Source organism: Megalobrama amblycephala, linkage group LG24, assembly GCF_018812025.1.
Source record: "Megalobrama amblycephala isolate DHTTF-2021 linkage group LG24, ASM1881202v1, whole genome shotgun sequence".
NCBI lineage: Eukaryota > Metazoa > Chordata > Actinopteri > Cypriniformes > Xenocyprididae > Megalobrama > Megalobrama amblycephala.
Window position 1 is genome coordinate 18,244,951 of NC_063067.1, and position 21,978 is coordinate 18,266,928.

Sequence of the window (21,978 nt, forward strand, 5' to 3'; positions counted from 1 at the left end):
CAGCCCTCTTTCTCCACTCCCTGCATAGATGAATTTGGCCTAATCCAGCCATTTGTGCTGAGTGATAGAATTTCATACCTGAGGGCAGGAGGCATTGAGAACGCGGGTAAGATAGACAGGACGGCCATTGTTTTACCTGGGCGTGCACCCCAGACTTTTAATGGGGGGAGGGTGGGTTATAGATGGATTGAGAGAGGATAGATGGGAAACTGCTGCAGGGGAAGTTCAGGCAGGTGGAGAAAGGGAATAAAACAAGGGAGTGGCCACGTTCCACGACATTCGGTCAGGGCTGCAGTGCTTTTGTGGTGGGTGGTAAGTAAGAAGGTTATTGCACTTTCAGGGCACTGGGCAAGTTTAAAGATAACCGCATTATTCAGAGGGTCAGGGCAAATACGCTTGAGATTGATTAAGGATCAAATGGTTGAACTCAGAAGTAACAGGGCAGCTAGTCTCTTTCTGTAATTGCCAATGAGGATATGGATAAAAGGCACATTAGATTGTTACCCCCCTCCCGTCCTTCTCTCTAGCGTACATCCCCTTTTCACAATCACCCTGAGCACTTCACGCCATCTTACCATCCATCAAAGACTCCGGTTTGCCCTACAGTCAGGAACATTCTCTTAGATTACAGATGGATAAGAACGGATCATCTTACAGTCAAGCTGGCCCTCAGCCAAACATGGGCGATTTATAACAAAAATGATATAAACGCGAGGAAGAATAGCTCAGGGAGGATAAAAGGTAAAAGGTAGAGGAATGGGTGAGAGATTAATGAAAGCTAATGGAAAGTGAATCAGCGATGTCCTTGTAGGATATCTGTCATTTTCAGCGCTATAACATTTTGTGCCTGGTGTAGTAAGAGGAATGCATTTGAGTGTCACACTCTCACACACATGCATATTTTTGCATTATGCAGCAGCATGTGTGTGATCTTTTCTCGTGAGTGGATATGCTCTTGTTTGGCTGGTCTCTCGGTGCTTCTGTCTGTTAGGCTGTTTGTTCTCCTGTAGTAATAAGCGGGTTTCGTTTGTACACACTGACCTCAATACATCTATTTGTTTCCTCTGTAAAGCTAAGCAATCATTCCCTTGATGAAAACATTTGAGTTACTAGATGGGTTGCCCACAGTAGTACGTAATAATACACCACAATAGCCACTTTGAATGCATTTGGTGAATGAATCATCATGAGTCAGGTGTATTTAATGTGTTAGGCTAATATTAAAATTAGAACTGTCAATTACTGTTAATTTAGACAATTTTAATATATTTAAATGTTATATTTTTTTAAATAAATTTAATATTTTATATTAAATGTTATATTTTTTTAAATACATTTAATATTTTTTAAAATATATATTATAAATATCTTATATTTAAATATTAGAATATAAACATTTAAATATAATTTTTTTAATATTTTAAATATTTAAGTAAGTACTCTCCAAGATTTTCTAAGTTCCTTTTTCATAAAAAACAACAATTATGCAAAAATTAGTGTTTGGTTTTGCAATTTCTGTGTAATGATGAATGTTAAAATTTAAACTGTCAGTTGTTAATTTTAAACTTATTATTACTTTAGAATATTTTAAAACATTTTACATATTTTTTTAATATTTTTTCTTGTTTTTCTACAAATAATATGAGATTGCTTACTTCAATCTCATATTATTTGTAGAAAAACAAGAAAAATTTAGAGCTGTAAATTTACTTTATAAAGTATAAATTAATGTCTTATATTAATTATAAAAATAATACATTTATACTAATTATTTTTTAATACAATAAAACAGTTTGTTCATAGTTTTTATATTTCAATTTTCCTTAAGATCCTTATAAGAAAAAGCTAGTACCTGAGCAAATGTGCCATTTGCCAATAATTCTCTGGGTTTTGTTAATTTTCACTCTTTCTTATGAGCAATTTCAGTTTTGATTGATGATGGTTGATGGCCAATATTCTAGCTAACTTCAAGCTGTTCCTGTCTGGACTTGATGAGGAAGCGTGTCTGAGTATACAGAGCCCATCTCCCACGAGCCATCCTGCCTCTCAGTGATTCCTGCTGCAGGGAGGAGCCACCATTGGGCCCCACAGTGGAGCCAAGACCAGATTTATCAAAGGATTAGGGTGTGAATCTGCCTCTGTGTCTGAAACACGTGCACGGATCCCTGTGACGTGAGGGGGAGGTATAAGAAGAAGGGGGGCCGCAGAAGGGGGAGATGAAGACAGAAAGTATACCTGTGAACTTCTTTCCAACTTTAATCAGTTTCAGAGCGGAGCAAAGGTACTTTCAGCACGACTGCATCTGGCCTGTAACTCTACAGACAGACTCAGCACTTTTCCATGAGAGACAGACGGGTAATTAAAGCCTCACAGCCTTGATTCACCTGCTTATAAGATCAAAGCACAGTCCATTCTGGGGCTTTTCGTCTTTGGCCGTGTATGATCTCACTGGGGTGTCATTACACACGTGTTGTCTGTCATTACTTCACCCTTAATTTATCCATTGGAAACCTTCCTGACTGAAAATAGGCTATGTGTGCGGCTGTATCTGTTTGTTTGCGTGAGTACTGAGGAAAATTACATGATAGTTATGATATAGCAGTGTTGAGGAATAACAATATTAATGTTAATAACATTAATAACTAACTAACATTAATAATAACTAACAGTAGCTCAGATTTTTTAGTAAAATAGTGTAGCTTGCTTCACAAGCTCCTTTTCTGAATAGCAGTGTAGTGTGATGGATTCTGTATTGTCACATTGTTTTGCACAAACAGATTTGTCTGGATTTATGAGGCAATAATCAAGCACACTTTCACACTTTCTTATTCATAATATTTATATGTAGTGTTATGAAGTTTAGTAAATTAGTTGTTACGCATTAAAATGCAGTTCTGTTTGCATTTTATGTCTTCTTTTTTGGTATAAATATTTAGTTAACCGCTGCTGTTCATCACTGTTTTTATACTGTTTGTACACTACCGTTCAAGTTTAGGGTCGGTAAGATTATGTTTTGAAAAAAAGTCTCTTCTGCTCACCAAGGCTGTCAATAGATCTTCCCAAATTTGACACATTGCACCTTCAAAGGGTTAGTTCACCCAAAAATGAAAATTCTGCCATTTATTACTTACTTATTACTTATTACTTATTACGATGGCTCCGTGAGGTCTGCATAGGGAGCAGTGACATTTCCTCTTAAGATCCATAAAGGTACTAAAAACATATTTAAATCGGTTAATGTGAGTACAGTGGTTCAATATTAATATTAGAAAGCAACAAGAATATTTTTGGAGCGCCAATTATTTAGTGCCTTATTTAGTGATGGTCGATTTCAAAACACTGCTTCATGAAGCTTCGGCGCATAATGAATCAGCTTATCGAATCATGATTCGGATCGCGTGTCAAACCCGCCAAACTGCTGAAATCACGTGACTTTGGCTCTCCGAACTGCGAATTCGGCACACTGATTCATAACGCGCCGATGCTTCCTGAAGCAGTGTTTTGAAATCGGCCATCACTATATAAGTCTTTATTTTGTTTTTTTTGGCGCACCAAAAATATTCTCGTCACTTTATAATATTAATATTGAACCACTGTACTCACATGAACTGATTTAAATATGTTTTTAGTACCTTTATGGATCTTGAGAGAGGAAATGTCCTTACTCCCTATACAGACCTCACGGAGCCATCGGATTTCAACTAAAATATCTTAATTTGTGTTCCGAAGATTAACGAAGGTCTTACGGGTGTGGAACGGCATTAGGGTGAGTAATAAATGACAGAATTTTCATTTTTGGGTGAACTAACCCTTTAATACATGCATTTTTGTATGTAAATTGTACCAGTAAATTGACTAGCGCAAACCTTAGTAAATCACTTTGCATAATTCATTTAAATACTCTCCTCTCATAAATTTTGCATCTCAAAGGGAAACTCCTACAAATGCATATGCAATAAGGTCAGCCGCAAAAATAACCTTGTCCATCCCTTTTCAGAGTTAATTTTTTCACTGCATGTCTTCAGTAAATCCTGACAGTCGTTTTTTAAACACCAAAAGATGGTTTGCGCTGGCACAAGCAGTTAGTAAATGTGACCCTAATAGTCAAGCTACCATTTTTTAAAAACTGGTTAACTACTTAAAACTAGCTTTTCAAGCTACGAACAAATTTTTTTAAATACCTTCATTAATACTGGGATACGGACAGTGTTTTTCTGCGATGTCCATACATGTAAACTTGACTTTGGTTTTGAGAGGTGACAGTGGCTGCTTGGTTTGCTCGTCTCGTTTATCTGTGTCCATTTACAGAAGTGCTTAAATCAGGTGGATCCATGTTCAACACAAGCTCATTTAACACCTGCTTTGATTTAATCTAATTTAGAGTCTGATATGGTGACCTCCTAAATATGTGCACACACTGTAACCCAATATATAATTCACGTTGGAGTAAATCAACATAAAATACTGAAATTATAGCACCCATAAATATCATTTGGGCTATTATGATAGTGCAGCTCCCATAGGCATATAATTTGTGGTGACATTTTAAATCACAGGTCTGACAATACACACATTCCTTATCTGTTTTCTTCTCTTTTACTGTCTCTCTTCCTCACACAAAAACAAATCATTTAGCTGCTTCACACTTTTCTCTTGTAACCTTTCTTCTGTCTCTCTTAGTATTCAGTCAAGACAGAAGCACCTTGTAGTGGAAGTGCGCTGCCGTGAATGTGTGTTTATGTCTGTTTGTGTAGGTATGATGTGTGGGATTAATGTCAGACATGCTGGGGCTCATACCAGCCTCCCGCTGTAGCGTCTTGGAGGCTTATCACAGTCAATCTTCTCTTTGTTCACCTCACTCTCAGCACGCACACACACACGGACCGCAGACATGGCTCATATAGCAATGGCATGATGGTCAGGATCCGAGGCTTCAAAATGCTGAGCACATGCAGTAAGTGATGCAGTTGGGGAGAAGTTTTTATCTCTCTGCGAAACTTCTACTCAACATCAGAGGCTCTTGGGGAGGGGTTTATACTGCAGGGCCTAAAGATAGAGAAGGGGAGGCTAATTGATTAAGAGCTGTGAAAAAAAAGGATAAAAGGAATTTATATCCTGTTTGATATCTGCGGAGGGGTCAGCAAGCAAGGTCACAGTAGCACCTCCTTGTGGCCAAATATAGCATGTGACGCAGCCAGACGATTCCAGTGACAGCACTGCTTGAATTTGTTCTGCTTTTAACATGAGTCATTTAAAGGGCTGAGACAGTCACTCATAGGCTATGTTTGAAATGGCATACTGCTCATACTATTTCTGTGGTATGCAGCATGTATATTGTGTGCAGTATGTGAATATTCTGTACATACATTGCTGTTAAAAGGTTTGGGGTCAGTAAGTTATTATTTTTATTATTAAGCAGCACAACAACTGTTTTCGACATTGATAATGATAAAAAAGTGACACTAAGAACTGGAGTAGCTTAATGGCTGCTGAAAATTCAGCTTTGCGATCACAGGAACTCAATATTAAAAGAGAAAACAGTTTTTTAAACCAAATTTTTTTAGTCACATAAAAAAAAAAAAAACTCCACAGGAAGTGGCGAAGTCATGCAGTCTGTGAGGGACAGATCGTTGGACATTCAAATGTTCGCCTATCATTCATCGACCTCAAATATGGCTTATCATCTTAAACATGTAAGTAGTAGCAGTTTTATATGGCTGCTCACTTTAACGTTAACCTAGAAAAATGTGGACTATTCAAGTGTTTGTGCGGAGCGTGAAAGCTGAATAGTAGTGTGCTTACTGCAGTTAACATGGAGGCGCCGGTGCGATCACTTGCACTTAAATGTTTAGTTCACCCAAAAATGAAAATTACCCTCATGTCGTGAAGTCGTTCCACAACCGTAAGACCTTTATTCATCTTCGGACCACAAATTAAGATATTTTTGATGAAATCCGATAGCTCAGTGGTGTGCAGTGGTGTTCTGAAATGAGGAGGCACATTTTTGAATTTTTTATGAATCAAATGTAAATTCATGTGGATTACTCTTAACGTTGACACATCTTCCTTGTTAAATGAACATTATTTTACATTTCATCAAAAAAGAAACCAAATACAATTCTATTTTGTAATTTTACATTAACAACGTATTGTAATAAATGTTCTATTTATCAAAACCAAGTCATCAAGTTAGTGTTTTAAGCATTTCTGCATTCATTCCAAAATAATAACTAAAGGCTGTAACAATTTAAACAATATATTTTATTTGTGTATTGATGTTTTTCTTTTTAATAGTCAACTTAGGCTATTTTGGATCATCGTGACTTTCCCCCATTCATTCTCAATTACCACCCACAAAACCCACCGCACGCTGGGGATCTAATGGTTTTCTATGAGGGAAAAGGGAGGCATGACTCCTGCTGTAACTTTACCTGCGGGTGTCGCTGTTGGGCATTGTTCCATTAGAAATACGAGTGACTTGCGCTCTTTTTAATGTCATAATTTGTAATATTTGTGTTGTTGTATATGTAATATGGATCAATTTCTCATCCTTTTTTTTTGAGGAGGCACTGCCTCCCTTGCCTCCTCGGAGGAAGTGACCCTGTGATAGCTGTATGACTCCTCAATAGACAGCAATGTAACATCCAATATCAAGGTCCAGAACGGTACTAAAGACATCATTAAAATGGTCAACATGGATATTTTTCTTACAAAAACGCATTGTTTTGCTTCAAAAGGCCTTTATTTATTAACCCCCTGGAGCCATATGGATTTTTGTTTTGTTTTTTTGCTTCAAAATGTGGCCTCCTATTCACAACCATTATAAAGCTTGGAAGAGCCAGGATATTTTTTAAATATATCTCCAATTGTGAAAGAAGATAGTCATATACCTAGGATGGCTTAAGTGTGAGTAAATAATGGGATAATTTTCATTTTTGGGTGAACAATCCCTTTAAACAATTAATGTTATATACAGTTTTATACTGTGTATTTACTACTTTATACAAAATAAAGATGTTGTACTTCACAGTACGCAATAAACAGTACCTAACATTCCATTCTGAACACAGCGAATGATCTTGTACAGTCTTGTCTCATTCCTTATGCTTTATGCATTGGACTGTATAAATAAAACATTTAGCATTTTACACTGCATTCTGTTTCACATGCTATTTGAAGCAAATCATAGGCAGTATACAATATATTCTGCTCAGTATACTATAAGCAGTATGCTAATATTCCATTCCAGACATAACAATATCATTGGCTTTCATTCATTTCTTATAATTTAGACACTGGACTCTAAAACTGCAGTAGTCAGATTTTGGTAAACTGAGCTTTATGCATATGTTTCTTCATACGGTATTTGTTGACGCACTTGAGTTTCGACTGAAGGAAGCCAGGCGAAGTGCAGAAGTGTCGAGAAGTGTTTTCATTCTAATTAAATGGGAATCTTAATGAGTAGCTCTCTCCACAGACCTCGAGCCACTTTCATGTGCTCAGTCTGAGTGAAGAAATCGAGCCATTGGGTTAGAGAGGCGGCTGGTAACCCAGACGGATTTAGGGCGTATAAAATGTTTAAAAGAAAAAAAAAAGTAAAAAAATGAACAGTTCCAGCTCTAAAATCTGACTGGATAAGCAACTTTTGTTGAAATAATCAATACAGTCATAGAAACCAAGCAACCCAGCAGAATGTTTTTAATTTGTCACAAGGTGTTTCCATCCACCTATCTGTGTGAAGTTTGGGATATTGCATAAAAACACTGGATGGAAAAGCTAAGATGTGCATAAATTCTAAAAATGCAACACTTGTGCACTCAATTGAGGCAAATAATATTTTTATCCGATATGAAGATATGTGCATAAACTACGATAGAAACACATTTACTGAATAAATTTATGCAACAAAAAACTCACTTGGCTTTGCCTCAACAGAGGATGTGACTTGAGTAACTAGACTAACCAGTGGACCAATTTCATTGCATAGCATCTCAAATGTTGGTTTGTTCATTCTAAAATGCCTGAGCCAAAGTCTGTCATCAACAATCGTGTCTCGCACAAGTCACATGATTGCGATTTAGCTTTATAAGACTGTGTTTGTGTCTTTTATTCTGAGGTTGGTTTTCATGGCAGATTGCGTTGGCGGTCAGATGAGGGACAGGCTGTCTTTCCCCTCCATTCTGAGACGGGACTGGAATAGCGAGCAGCGCTATGCTGCCGTCACAGTAATTGGACCTAAATTGGTTAAATGAATGAGCCATTTCTGCTGCCTTGGTCACAGCTGAGGACAGGACGGACATAGGCCCGCAGGTCCCCCACCGGACGGGTCTGTCAGCATACAGATGAATGAAAAGAAAGAAATTAATTTACCACAGACAGTTTGTGATTTTTTTTTTTTTTTTTCGATTGGCAAAAGTGATGAGATCTGATGAATTTTGGTTGGAGAACTGATTTGATTGTTTTCCTTCTAATTTACAACTGTAGACAGTTGAAGACAAACCTCGACCTTATCAGCAGACTGTCTTAGGTTTCAGCTAATTAAATCTCTCCTCGGCACAAAAATACACGGACGTCGTCAGCAGTGCACGACAAAACTGTCACTGGCAATATTAACAAAACTCACTGAGCATACCTAGCCTACTTTATTCTCCACAAATGTGGTATAAGCAAATGTAAATGCAACACAAAACGGTGTCTGAAAAAGCTTTTGAAACACATAATCATGAATTGCAAACGCACTGTGCCGTTCTGTCGCGGCATGCTTTAATTAACACATCTGAGTTTCAAAAGCAAAATAATGAAGACGTACAAACAGTTTTCGTCCCATGCTGCGTACCTCCTCTAATATACTCCAACTGTTCCTACTTACAGTTTTCATTTGATGGTTGAAGGAGATGGCACCTGTCTGCTGTAATACAAGCAATAATTACATAGAACTTTTAGTTCTGGAATATGCAGTGCACATCTGGGCCTTTTATATAATCTGTGATTTTTTTACAATGTTTATACATAATAAAATAAACGTCAACTGGTTTATGTTTTTTGGTGCAGCAATTTCGGTGCCACCAGTGGAACCAAATGGAATTGCAAATGCATAATGGACAAATTCCAAATGCTGTTTTTGTGCCTTTAAAGGGAACGTTATTCATGATTTTGCTCAGTTAGGGAAGTTTATTTATTTTGTGGTTATTTTGAGGATTTTTTATGCCTTCAAGATCATTTGATGAGTGTGAAACCTGAGGTCTACTTTTAGTTAGTTACTCGTCAGCACTGAATGTCGCTAATCAGGATGGCCATGATTAAAATACACTGAGCTGGTGAGAGAGAGACAGACAGAGAGCAGTGGATTCAAAGGGGACTAAACATCTATATGGATCTCTCATCTCATTAATCTGCATTTGCTCCAATCTCACCCTCCTCTGGATCATCTGCACGACAGGTGCTCAGCGAGGGGCTCTGAGGGACCCTGCCTCTCACTCCTCCCTTTGCTTGCTTACTGCTCTTTCTCTCTCTCACTCACTCCAATTTGTTCAGGACCACTGCTGCTTGCCAGGGGACATCTGTGTTCATCCAAAGCCAGCCATCCTTTCATCCCTTTCTTTTACCCTTTCTCTCATTTCTTGCTGTTGCATTCATTGCATCCCTCCTTTACTCATGTTCCACTTGTTTTACCTGAACGTACAGAAGGGAACAGTGAAGAGAAGAAGAGAGGAATTAAGTACATGGCACTTTCCAGAAGCAGGATACAAAATAGATATTTTATTCAACAGTAATTTTTAATTTATATGGAGTTTGAATTTTTTAAGACCTCTTAAAAGAGTTTAATTTAAAATGTATAATAATAATAATAAGAACTTGACCGCATTACAGTTCCATATGCAAAGTACGATGTGATCAACACACACACATACAGTACGGACACACACTCACACAGAAACGTAGTGGTGTAACGGATCAGCAAAAAAAAAAAAAAAAAAATGGGGGTTTTAAGACAAATGTAACTTTGCTTAACATTTAACTTAAGAAACACTTTAAGTAAACTAATAAAGTTCAAACATCATTAAAGACAAGTGATTAGACAGTAAAAATAAGAATACACGAATTAAAACAGATAAATACTATAGAACAGTTACAAATAAAGTTATGTCTAACAGTAGTATAGAATTGTAATAATATAAATAAATATTGTAATTACACTGTATGTATAGTGTTCATTGTATAAATCAAATATAGATTAATCACAGTTAAAGTTGTTTTGTTGTTTAACAATTAATGACATTGCAGTTATTTTTAGGCTACTGCCACCAAAGAGTATAGAAGTCAGTATAAGTTTTTTGCTGTCACTAAATGCACAGAATCAATGCATAAATGCATGATCGAATGCACGGAACCAATATGATGAAATGCATCTGATTTCTTTCTCAAGTTATCTCAACTGTTTAGGTTCACTTAAGACTTTATAACCAACTGTATACAAGAATACTTGGCAAGAAGGGGATTTTGAGACCTTTTTTGTGTGTATGTGAGTCGCGAAACAGAGCTCGATTATGTGTTCGCACGCCATCTGAAAGGCGCCTCTGTGCTTGAGTGTGTGCACAGAAAACAATGTGCGATTGCAGAATTTGACTTTTCTTGCATTTAAATTGTTTAAAAATGCTTGAGTGTTTTAAATTGTAAAGACTTACAAACATGTGCAAATAATAAACTTTCACCATATAATGGCTAAATGCAGTTAATCCACGAATCACATGCTTTCTGAACCGTGGGGCCTGGTTTGTACGAATCATGGATCAACCAATACAATACAATACAACACAATAGTTTAACATCTTAAAAGCTATATGATATTTCTCACTAGTGAGTTAAAAACGGCGCTGTTCTTGGAGCAGATGAGCTTACAGTTTCGCTATTAGTAGAGAAACACAGTTGAGAGACGCACAGACTCAGGTAGTTCACATACGCTTAATCTCTCTCTCTCTCTCTAACTGCATTTATAACTGCATTATTCTGCTATCAATGACTGAAGCCTCCATTACTAGCTCTAACGGAGGCTTGGGATTAGATGCGTAGTCCTACACACAAGAGCGTTTTAAGGACAAAAACCTGACAAATGTCTTGAAATACATCACCTAAACAATGTTTTGAGGTGTGGTAACCATTGTATAAGTGGAGTAATTGACTCCGGGCCGTTGAATTATTGAAAAATAATTCCGCTTCACGTCGTGGCCGCATTACCACCTCGGTTGTGTATTATTTTTTGAATAATTCAGTTATTCCTTACATTATTATTATATAATTTTGTTTCAACAAATAGGTGAACTGTCTTAATGCAGTTGAATGTAAAGTAGGGCTGCACAATTTATCACACTATACGAAAAATAACATTGAACTTAAACGTGATTATCGCTTAAAAGCGATTCATAGTGCAATTATGAAATTGCAAAGGCTTTTTATTTTTATGCACAGCTTGTCAATGAAGTATGGCTCCAAATGCTAATATATCTGAAAGCACTGCGAGTTTTAGTCGCTTATAATGTACATTTTAAAAAGCAACACAGGTCAAACATCTTCCCAGACATGAGTAGCATTTATTAATATCTTGTCCAACAAAAGACAAAAGACAACATTTAATAACATTTCATAATGACAGTTGAGCATCCTTCTGTTAGATGATATGGCTTCTTACACAGAATAAGGCAGTTGTGTGTTTAATCAATCAAAGTGTTTCCATCTTCTGTTTATTCAGCAACAGTTATATGACACGTGTTATCTTCTGCGGCAGGGCATATTTAGAGTTTCTGCGCAAGAGCACCCTCTGGCTTTCAGTTGGAGAAGCATTTACTACTGATCACAGAGCCGTACAGCTCTGACAAGCTGTGCATAAAATAATCGCAGCTTTTGCCAAATCACGTGCGGTTTGATCACACAGTCCTAATTTAAAGTCTATAAAATAAAATAAAAAATCCATGCAGTGCTTCCCACACATAGACTTTACTTGGGCGGGCCGCCCTGGTATAATAACGGCCGCCCAAGTATATTTGGAGACAAATTTTTGCTTTTATTTTTATCCTCTTATACTTTTATATCTGCCCAATATAATGAAACCATCCGCGATCGATTAACTAATCGTTTCATACCTGCTCGTTATGTGTGCGTCAGAACTGTTTACTCCCGCTGACATTCCCACAGGCGCTGCATTTTGCAAAGTCACAAGAGGGCGCTGTTGTGCGTTCTACAAGCTCGCGCAACAGCTCTTCAGACTGCTTCAAAGTGATTCTCAATCAATGAAAAGTGCAGATTTATGCCAAGTGATTACTAATGAACTCAAGTTGATGAATTATTACAATGTCTACTTCATAGCCTTTATATAAAATGTTTTATACGGTTGTTTTATAATCTGAAGGATCAGCCTACAATAGTACAAACATTTCAAAATAAGAGTCCCGGTGTATTGTGGGCTTGTTTATAATTAAAAGTCACACGCTAAGTTTTTTCTTTTTCTTTTGGACATTATTGGTATTTTAGTTGCATAATAAATTATATTTAATTTGATTTCCATTTAATTCATAGTAAATTATTGTAGTCTCCCCCACAGGAAGAAGAGACTAAGAACATTATTTGACATATATTATTCATTATATACGTTTTACTATTAAAATCTGTGTCCCATTCACTGAGAGAGACACTATATGACAGCAAGGAGAACATAGGAAATAACAATTTAAATGCTGTAATTTTGCATAATTTACAATGCATAATAATGCATTGCAATATTATGCAATATTAGTATGTAATTAAATGTAATAGTATGCTATGTAATTAAAATTAATTTCAGTTAATAAAAATACTGTTAAAAATCACACATTATTTGTTTGTCACATGCAGTAGATCATTTTTGTGTAATAGGAGGATTTTTCACCCAGCTACCACCGCAAGTATATTTCAAATCTGTGGGAAGCACTGCCATGTTTTTTTTATTATTATTATTATTACAGTCCAGAAAGCATGCAAAATAATGTTGCTTCTTGGGTGTCAAAAAAGAATGTCAGCACAATAATGACAGCTATTTGACAGTGCTCTATGCATACTGTATGTATTCAAATTTGCAATATTGTTGACCAAGGGAGCAGCCTGAGGCCAGAAATGCTGTGGGTGCTTCTCCGCACCTGAAGAAACAAAGTCACCGATTTCTGTTCCAATGCAACCAATTAAACTCCTGACCTCGCAGTTTGAAGGTGACCAGCCAGCTAATGAGATACAGCTCAGTGCCTTTTAAGCATGTTTTAACGTTAACATCCTTTTATTTTTTAGCCATCGCAGAAATCTTCCCTCCTTTCCTTCCGTGGCTGTGTCAGCCTTGACCTCATCATGATTATTCCTTATCTCCAAACTATTTCATCCTTATCTCCTCCCCGCGCTCCTCACAATTACGCCAGCCCTCTGAAAATGGCAAACGCATGGGGTAAGAAATAGGATTGCCAAGCTTCAGTATTAGAGAGTGTCAGGCACGCCTGAGATTCCATTTATCAGGCCCAAACAGGCTCCGAATTATTTGAGTTTGTTGAATCGCTTCCCCTCGCCTTTGATCTTCCCGTGCCCTTCTCTCTATTTATAAACCCCTCCTCCCCCACTCTTTCTACCGCACTTCTCCCATATCCACACACAGCCCTGGATCATTCTCTCCCAAATCCTCTTCCCAAAGATTCCTTTCACACCAGCTCCCTTATCCCTGTGCGCGTTTGTCCTTCGGTCCCTGGCTGCCCCCTTGCCGCAGGATCTTTGAATGTGGTGATTACGGCCCCCGACGTGTGTTGCAGGATTCCTAACATGTCACTGGCTTTAAACGACAACCAAAGCCCGGTCCTCCGCCCCCCTACTCCAGCCCGATCAGGTTCCCGCAGCTTGTTAGGAGAATCAGACTCAGATACAGTGGCAGAACAACATCTCCTCCTGCGCCACATGGGCTTGATGAGGCTGTTAAGACCGTTGGTATTATCATCAAGGCACTTTGTCTGTCAGTGGAGGATCTGGTAGTGTTGCAGTGTCCAATCAACATGCTTGTTTGAATCCAGTGGTCTTAGTTGTCATTGTGCAGGTTTAAGATGCGTTCTAGCACCATACTTTATCTGAACAGTAAGTATGAAATCTTATTCCCCTTTTATCGTACATAAACGCATGACACACACGCGCGCTCGCATGCACTTACCCTGTCACGGTGATTTACAGTGTGAGCTGGGCCCTGAAAGTGTTCTTTAATTTAATGAGGTAATTATACACTAGGGGCAGGAAGCAGACTGGACCTGATTTATGCATGCTGGCCGTGTTGTTTTGTCACACACTTTGACTCTGCTGCAAGGACAACTGTCCCCCACACACTTCGAGTGCACTCGTGTTCTGCTCCCCTCTGTGTTTCTCTCTACATCTCTCTCGGTTGTCAACAAATCTGTGTCGTTTCGCAGCTGGCATGTGAACAGACTAAACGGGTTTGAGTCTTTTCTCGTTGGATCAGTCACACATGTCCTGAATTATGTCAGCACTGTATTGCAGTGACAAGCAAACAGTGCCAGCGAGAGTGGCGGTTTACATTAGAGCTTAGTCTTCTGTCTTGTTTATGTGGCTGAAGTGGGAATTGGAAGTTCAGACATCAACTAACTTTTTTTCTCTTAGAATGTTATACAGATCGTTCACTTAAAAATGAAAGTTATGTTATGTACTGCAATTCATACTGAAAATTCATACTGGTTTTCAAACTCCAAACAGGACAAAAAAGCTGTTATTTATTGAAGCTTGTGTTGCATTTATTTATTTGATCAAAAATACAGTAAACACAGAAAAACTGAAATATTACAATTTTAAATAACTGTTTTCTATTTTAATATATTTTAAAATGTAATTTATTCCTGTGATGGCAAACCTGAATTTTTACATGACACGTGACCCTTCAGAAATCATTCTAATATGCTGATTTGCTGAAGACATTCTTCTTATTATTAATATATTTTTTTAGGATTTTTTTAATAAATGTAGAATAATATTATTAAAGGTGCCCTAGAATGCTTTTTTACAAGATGTAATATAAGTTAATATAAGTCTAAGGTGTCCACTGAATGTGTCTGTGAAGTTTCAGCTCAAAATACCCCATAGATTTTTTTTTTTTATTAATTTTTGTAACTGCCTATTTTGGGGCATCATTAAATATGCGCCGATTCAGGCTGCTTCCCCTTTAAATGCTCGCGCACCCCGTCCACGAGCTCGCGACTCTAATACATTGCATAAACAAAGTTCACACAGCTAATATAACCCTCAAATGGATCTTCACAAAATGTTTGTCATGCATGCTGCATGCATGCATCAGATAATGTAAGTACAGTATTTATTTGGATGTTTACATTTGATTCTGAATGAGTTTGAGGCTGTGCTCTGTGGCTAATGGGCTAAAGCTAGCATTACACACTGTTGGAGAGATTTATAAAGAATGAAGTTGTGTTTATGAATTATACAGACTGCAAGAGTTTAAAAATGAAAATAGCGACGGCTCTTGTCTCCGTGAATACAGTAATAAATGATGGTAACTTTAACCACATTTAACAGTACATTAGCAACATGCTAACGAAACATTTAGAAAGACAATTTACAAATATCACTAAAAATATCATGATATCATGGATCATGTCTAGGGATGTCCCGATCACGTTTTTTTACCCTTGAGTCTGAGTCCGAGTCATTTGATTTTGAGTATCAACCGATACCGAGTCCCGATCCGATACTTCTATAATACATAAAAAAGAATAAAGAAGAGCGAAAAAAACATATCCAGGATCCAGGAACAGTGCTTTTCAGGTTTTTCAGGTATCTAACAGTAGTTTTCACGTACAGAAAATGGATAAAGTAATCAAATATAAAATATCACTGCATATTATCTTTACTGTATAAAATAAATAAAGATTAATCATTACTGAAGTTACAAAAACTATTCAGTCAAGAGCAGTGAGTGATTTCTTTGTTATTTGTTGTTTGATTTAACATTAAAATCAGGCAGCAGGAATAGTTTTTTTTTTCCCTTTAAGACATGCACGATCTAGTACATATAGGCCTACTGTTACACATGCGCTGTCTTTCTCGACTAATATACGTTCACTTAAGACATAACCGACTATGTTTGCTAGGATACTCGCTAAGACGGGCATGTTGACAATTTTTTGTATGAATTTGTCCGCTGAAGCGCAAGACTTGAAAGTGAACTCAGTATTTGCGCGCTGACTGAAATAAGCGTGTGCACGCTTCGGATGAGCGCACACAAATCTTCTCACAGCGCGTGCGAGTTCTCTTTCGCGACTTGTTCTTGAAGGTTTAAATCAGCAAGGCTTAAATGAGTTTAGTTTAAACACAGATAACAACGTGTGCTGTTCAGGTCTCACCTGCGCTCGCGCTATCAACACCCGGGTGATGACGGCGTAAATGACTGGACATTAGAGCAGACGGCACTCGCAGTGAACAGTTTACAAATAGTGACTGTTTTGTCCACGCTTTCTGATTATCGTTGTTGTAACGTTTTGCGCATCCATCGACTGAAACATACATTATTTGAACTCTGTCTGTCTGTTTTCCATGTTGCTATTTTAAACAAACCATATTAACCAATAGATGCGATCGTCATTCGAGATTGACCGCGGTGCAAGTGCGTACCGAACCGTAAGTGGATTTTTTACCGAGAACCGTTGCACCCCTAATACATAGCCTATATATCCGAGTCCTGATCGGAAGGTAACGTCCGATTCCGATCGAGTCTGAAACCATGTGATCGGGCCCGATTTCCGATCACGTGATCGGATCTGGACATCCCTAATCATGTCAGTTATTATTGCTCTATCTGCCATTTTTCGCTATTGTCCTTGCTTGCTTACCTAGTCTGATGATTCAGCTGTGCACAGATCCAAATGTTAATACTGCCTGCCCTTGTGTAATGCCTTAAACATGAGCTGGCATATGCAAATATTGGGGGCGTACATATTAATGATCCCGACTGTTAAATAACAGTCGGTGTTATGTTGAGATTCGCCTGTTCTTCGGAGGTCTTTTAAACAAATGAGATTTACATAAGAAGGAGGAAACAATGGAGTTTGAAACTCACTGTATGTCATTTCCATGTACTGAACTCTTGTTATTCAACTATGCCAAGGTAAATTCAATTTTCAATTCAATGGCACCTTTAATGAAATTTCAAAAGAACAGCATTTATATGAAATCCTTTGTGAGTAACATTATAAATGTCTTTTGTCACTTTTGATCAATTTAATGCGTCCTTGCTGAATAAATACTAATTTATTAAAAAAAACAAAAAAAAAACCTTACTGTAATTTATTGTTTGTTCGGATGCCAGGGATATTAGTAAAAAATGACTTAAAGGGGTCCTATAATGGCAATTTAACAAGATGTAATATAAGTCTCTGGTGTCTCCAGAATGTGTCTGTGAAGTTTCAGCTCAAATTCGTTCAGATCCCACGGATCATTTATTACAACTTGTCAAATTTGCCTCCATTTAGGTGTGAGCAAAAACACGCCATTTTTGTGTGTGTCCCTTTAAATTCAAATGAGCTTTCCAGAAGAGGGCGGAGCTTTAACAGCTCACGCTTCGGTTGCTCAACAACAACAAAGCTGGAGAATCTCACGCAGCCAAAATGACGATTGTTAGTAATGGTGTTCAGCCTTATATTATTCAAACCAGAGTCGGACACTGATGGAGAGACTCATTAAGAAGCAACTTATAGAATATATCTGGACATTTATGAACGGTTAGTGGATAAATTTATGTAGTTGCTGTGGAGTTGATTCAACTCATCGACTAGCATGTGCCGTCATGTTAAAGGGTTAGTTCACCCAAAAATGAAAATTATGTCATTAATTACTCATGTCATTCCACACCCGTAAGACCTTCGTTCATCTTCTGAACACAAATTAAGATATTTTTGATAAAATCCGATGACTTTCAAAAGCCCAGAAAGCTACTAAAAACATATTTAAAACAGTTCATGTGACTGCAGTGGTTCAACCTTAATGTTATGAAGTGACGAGAATAACAAAATAATGACTTTATTCAACAATATCTAGTGATGGACGATTTCAAAACACTGCTTCATGAAGCTTCAAAGCTTTACAAATCTTTTGTTTTGAATCAGTTGTTCAGAGCATGAAAGTCACGTGATTTCAGTAAATGAGGCTTTGTTATGTCATAAGTGTTTCGAAATTTCAAAGGTTCACTTGACTTTGGCAGTTTGATACGCACTCCAAACTACTGATTCGAAACAAAAGATTTGAAGCTTCGTGAAGCAGTGTTTTGAAATCGTCCATCACTAGATATTGTTGAATAAAGTTGTTATTTTGTTTTTTTGGCACACAAAAAATATTCTCGTCGCTTCATAACATTAAGGTTGAACGACTATAGTCACATGAACTGTTTTAAATATATCTTTAGTGCTTTTATGGGCATTTGAAAGTGTTATTGATGTCACTAACCCGGGAAGAAGCTCGTTGTAGTCCCTACCAGCCGTTTGTTGTAGTCCTTAAACAGAGAATTCTTTAAAAGATTACATTTCAGTTTGCATGGCGTCAGAATACTTGGAATAATTGTACTTGGAGTCATATGGATCACTTTTTTGATATCTTACGGTGCTTTTAATGTGTTTGTATGTCCTTTTTGGAGCTTGAAAGCCCATGGTAACTATATACTTAAAGAAAATGTCTGCTTTTTGTGTCCCATGAAACAAAAAACAACATCTGAGGATGAGTAAATTACAAAAATGTCATTTTTAGGTGAACTGTCCCTTTAAGGCACACTGCGGCACTTTTGAAGAGAACCGTTTGCAGCAAAAGGGAGTATTTAGAGTGTGAGTCATGTGACTTTTGTTGAGCACTGCATCAGGGACCAGCAGTGCCCACAAGCGACCACTGGCACTTTCTCTCTCTCACCAGCAATCTTGCAACCAGTCTGCCTCCTTATTCTCGCTCTTCTCTTTCTGTCCCTCGCTCTTTATCTCCCTGTGTGCTGTGCAGCCAGTGAGGAGTCTTGCATGCCTAATTTGAGTTAACGATGCCAAGGCTCGTCCAGGCCTGAGGCTCCAGCAGGAGAGCAGGGGGAACAGCTGTGGCCAGGCTGAGGCAGCATATCTCTCCAGTGCTATCTCTATTTCTCCTTCATTCTGTCTCCACGCTCATCCTGACATGTATGCCCACAGCAGCCTCGACTGCAGCACAGTCTAATGACGTCTCCTACGTGAGGAAACCATCTCAGTGGCGCTCGGAAGAGCTGGAGAAATCAGGAGAGGCTTGACGAGCACTCTTGAAATAGAAGCGGAGAAGGGCAAAAAATCATCCTAGATTAAGAAGGAGACAGGCAGCGAGAGGGAGAGAGATAGAAGGGAACAGATTTAAGACTGCAGGGAATTCAAGGCGAGGAAAATCCAGCAGCAGAAATTAAGCAGCTTAAAGTAACTGCTCGCTAAAGCTTAATTCTGATGAGAGGGTCCTCGCACGGTCTCATGCAAGAGGTTGCGCGGGCTGTAAAGGATAAGAGAAGACAGGCTGACAGGGAACAGAGACTGGATGATGTGGATTGGGAGAGAGGAAAAGAGGGGGCTGTTTCATAACCAAAGGTTGACATCTCTCTGATGAGTTTTATGCTGACAGAAAATGTGTCAGCACAGCCACCTCTGAGCCTCCGTGTTTCACCTCTGTATGGCATGAAAGTCAGAATATGAGCAAAAGGCGCTTTATTCAGGCTTGATGTTACAAATTTAACCTGATGACAGGATTTTAAGCTCATTTGGAAAGTTTAAAGCAAGAATTAGTGCATTTTGGCTTCCTTAACTTCATTCTTCTTGTCTCTGCAGGAAGCATCAACCGAACTGGGGCTGTCCCTACGTTTCTGCGGACCCCCACCGTCATCCAGCCTCATCTGGATATGAAGCCCTTCTTACAGTTTCAAATGGAGACTCCTCCACACAGTGTTGGGCTCTTCCACAACTTCAACGCGGTGAGATTACGCCTCTATTGACAGGGTTGCATTATTGGATTACTTCAATAAAAAATAACAAATTATATATTGATCATTTTTTTGGAAAGGAACATATGTTCCTCATGGGACTGATATCTTGTTTTGTTTGGTCACATCATGCCACTTGTTTTTAGAGCAGACAACGCATGTACAAAAGTTGTCCATTTCACAGCATTATTGGAAAGTTTGTCAATTATGCATTTTGAAAAATTGAAAAAGCTTTGCAGAAGCAATATTAAAAGCATGCTTCTTTTCATGTCATTCCAAACCAGTGTTATTATTATTTTCAGCTGTGGAATACAAAAGGGAAACAGTGAAGATGATGATTGCAACTGTCAAGCTCTTCAAAGCACATAAAACTATTAAAGTTTTCTAAAGCCCTACGTGTGAAGAACAGACCAAATTTAAATCAGTATTAATTGGAAATAATCCTCTCTGCCATCTGGTGTATTAATGTTACAATGCGTTAATGCATTCTCGTTATTTCCAAAAAGGAATCTGATTGCATAAAGATAACCTTAAATATTAAACCACTCAGTCTGTTTGCGATAGCTGGCTTGTTTATGTATTTGTATTTTCCTGACTGCCTTCCGTTGGACAGAGTAATGCTGTATGAGTTCTCTCATGTCACCGTGACTTATAGCTAATCATTTTGATTAGCATGCAGCTCATTTCACTCTCTCAGCACTTTTACTCCCAAGTCTGTTCCGCACATTTCCCAGATTGCATTCTGTTATGTAAATGAGGATGCTGGTCAGCAAATTGAATAGGAAAGGTTAGTCATGGGATCTAGCCATGCCCAAGGTCTCCATTATATGTATTCTCTCTCTTAAATTCCATGTATTTGCCTGCACTTGTTGCCTGTGTGAAATATGGCATGCATCTTGGCGCAGTCTAGTAACACTGACAAGAAAAAAAAAAACACTCTACCCATGCCAGCTCAATAAATCCACATCACATGTTGCCTTCCAATTCTGCCTCATTATATTCTTTTTAGTAAAAGCCAAGGGATGTTTAAATGTTTTGAAAAATGCATGAGCTTATGAAAGAGTCAGAATCTAACAGCTAAAATACTGTCTCTTGTATTTTCAAGAGATCTATTTTTTTTAGATTGAGGCAGTTTTAGCATTAGTTAAAGGCTCAATGTAAGAGTGACCGGGTGTCCGACGGCAAAACTCTCCTGATGCCCAGTAGGGGGCGATGTTGGAGTGGCTGGAAGGACAGGCTGACCTCTCTCTAGGACACTGCTGAAAGCACACTGCAGTGTTTACGCTATCGCCTAATGGAATGCTGACATTTATGAGAAATCCCTTACACAGGTTGTAATACGTCTTTTATTGAGGTATTTATAATGTTCACCAAATGCATATATATATATATATATATAAAGTGTAAATTGTAATGAATTAAGTGAAAATCAAACTAACCTTAGTGTAGCTGGTGAGTTTAATGTCTCAGCTGCAGGACAGTTTCATTCTGGGATTTATTCTATTATTATTATTATTATTTATTTATTTATTTAGCAGAATTTTCATTAATTAAACTGGAACTTAAAAACAAATGTGCCAAACGTGCTCAACTAAGCGGTCCTCTTTCATATAAATCGTTGTTTGACATTCTGATTTGTTCTAGTGAATTGTTTGTTCTAAACATTCCTTGCGTTTGAAAGTATGGTTCATTCTATTGCATTAGTTCATCCTCTCTTTCAACTTTAGAAGTGAAAAATGTGATTCATTCTATTTAGTGAATTGGTTAGGTCGAATAGTTCAATTAAATCATCATTTTCAATTTTCATAAAAAAGATTCACTGATTCAAGTTTTTTGGACTCAGTTATGTTAATTAGGGTGGCTTTGCTGTACTTTTAAAAATACATGTGTATGTTCAAGTCTACTCAAAAATGGCTCTGATTAAATTATATTCTTAGATA

At 37.8% G+C, this 21,978-nt stretch overlaps 1 protein-coding gene across 1 annotated transcript in view; it reads left to right on the forward strand.

Moving 5' to 3' along the window:
* The window catches only part of znf385a (zinc finger protein 385A), a 108,967-nt gene that overhangs the window by 51,894 nt on the left and 35,095 nt on the right, over positions 1-21,978 (forward strand). The window contains 1 exon segment of the mRNA XM_048179389.1: positions 19,887-20,029. Within this exon segment, the coding sequence (XP_048035346.1) occupies positions 19,887-20,029 (143 nt within the window).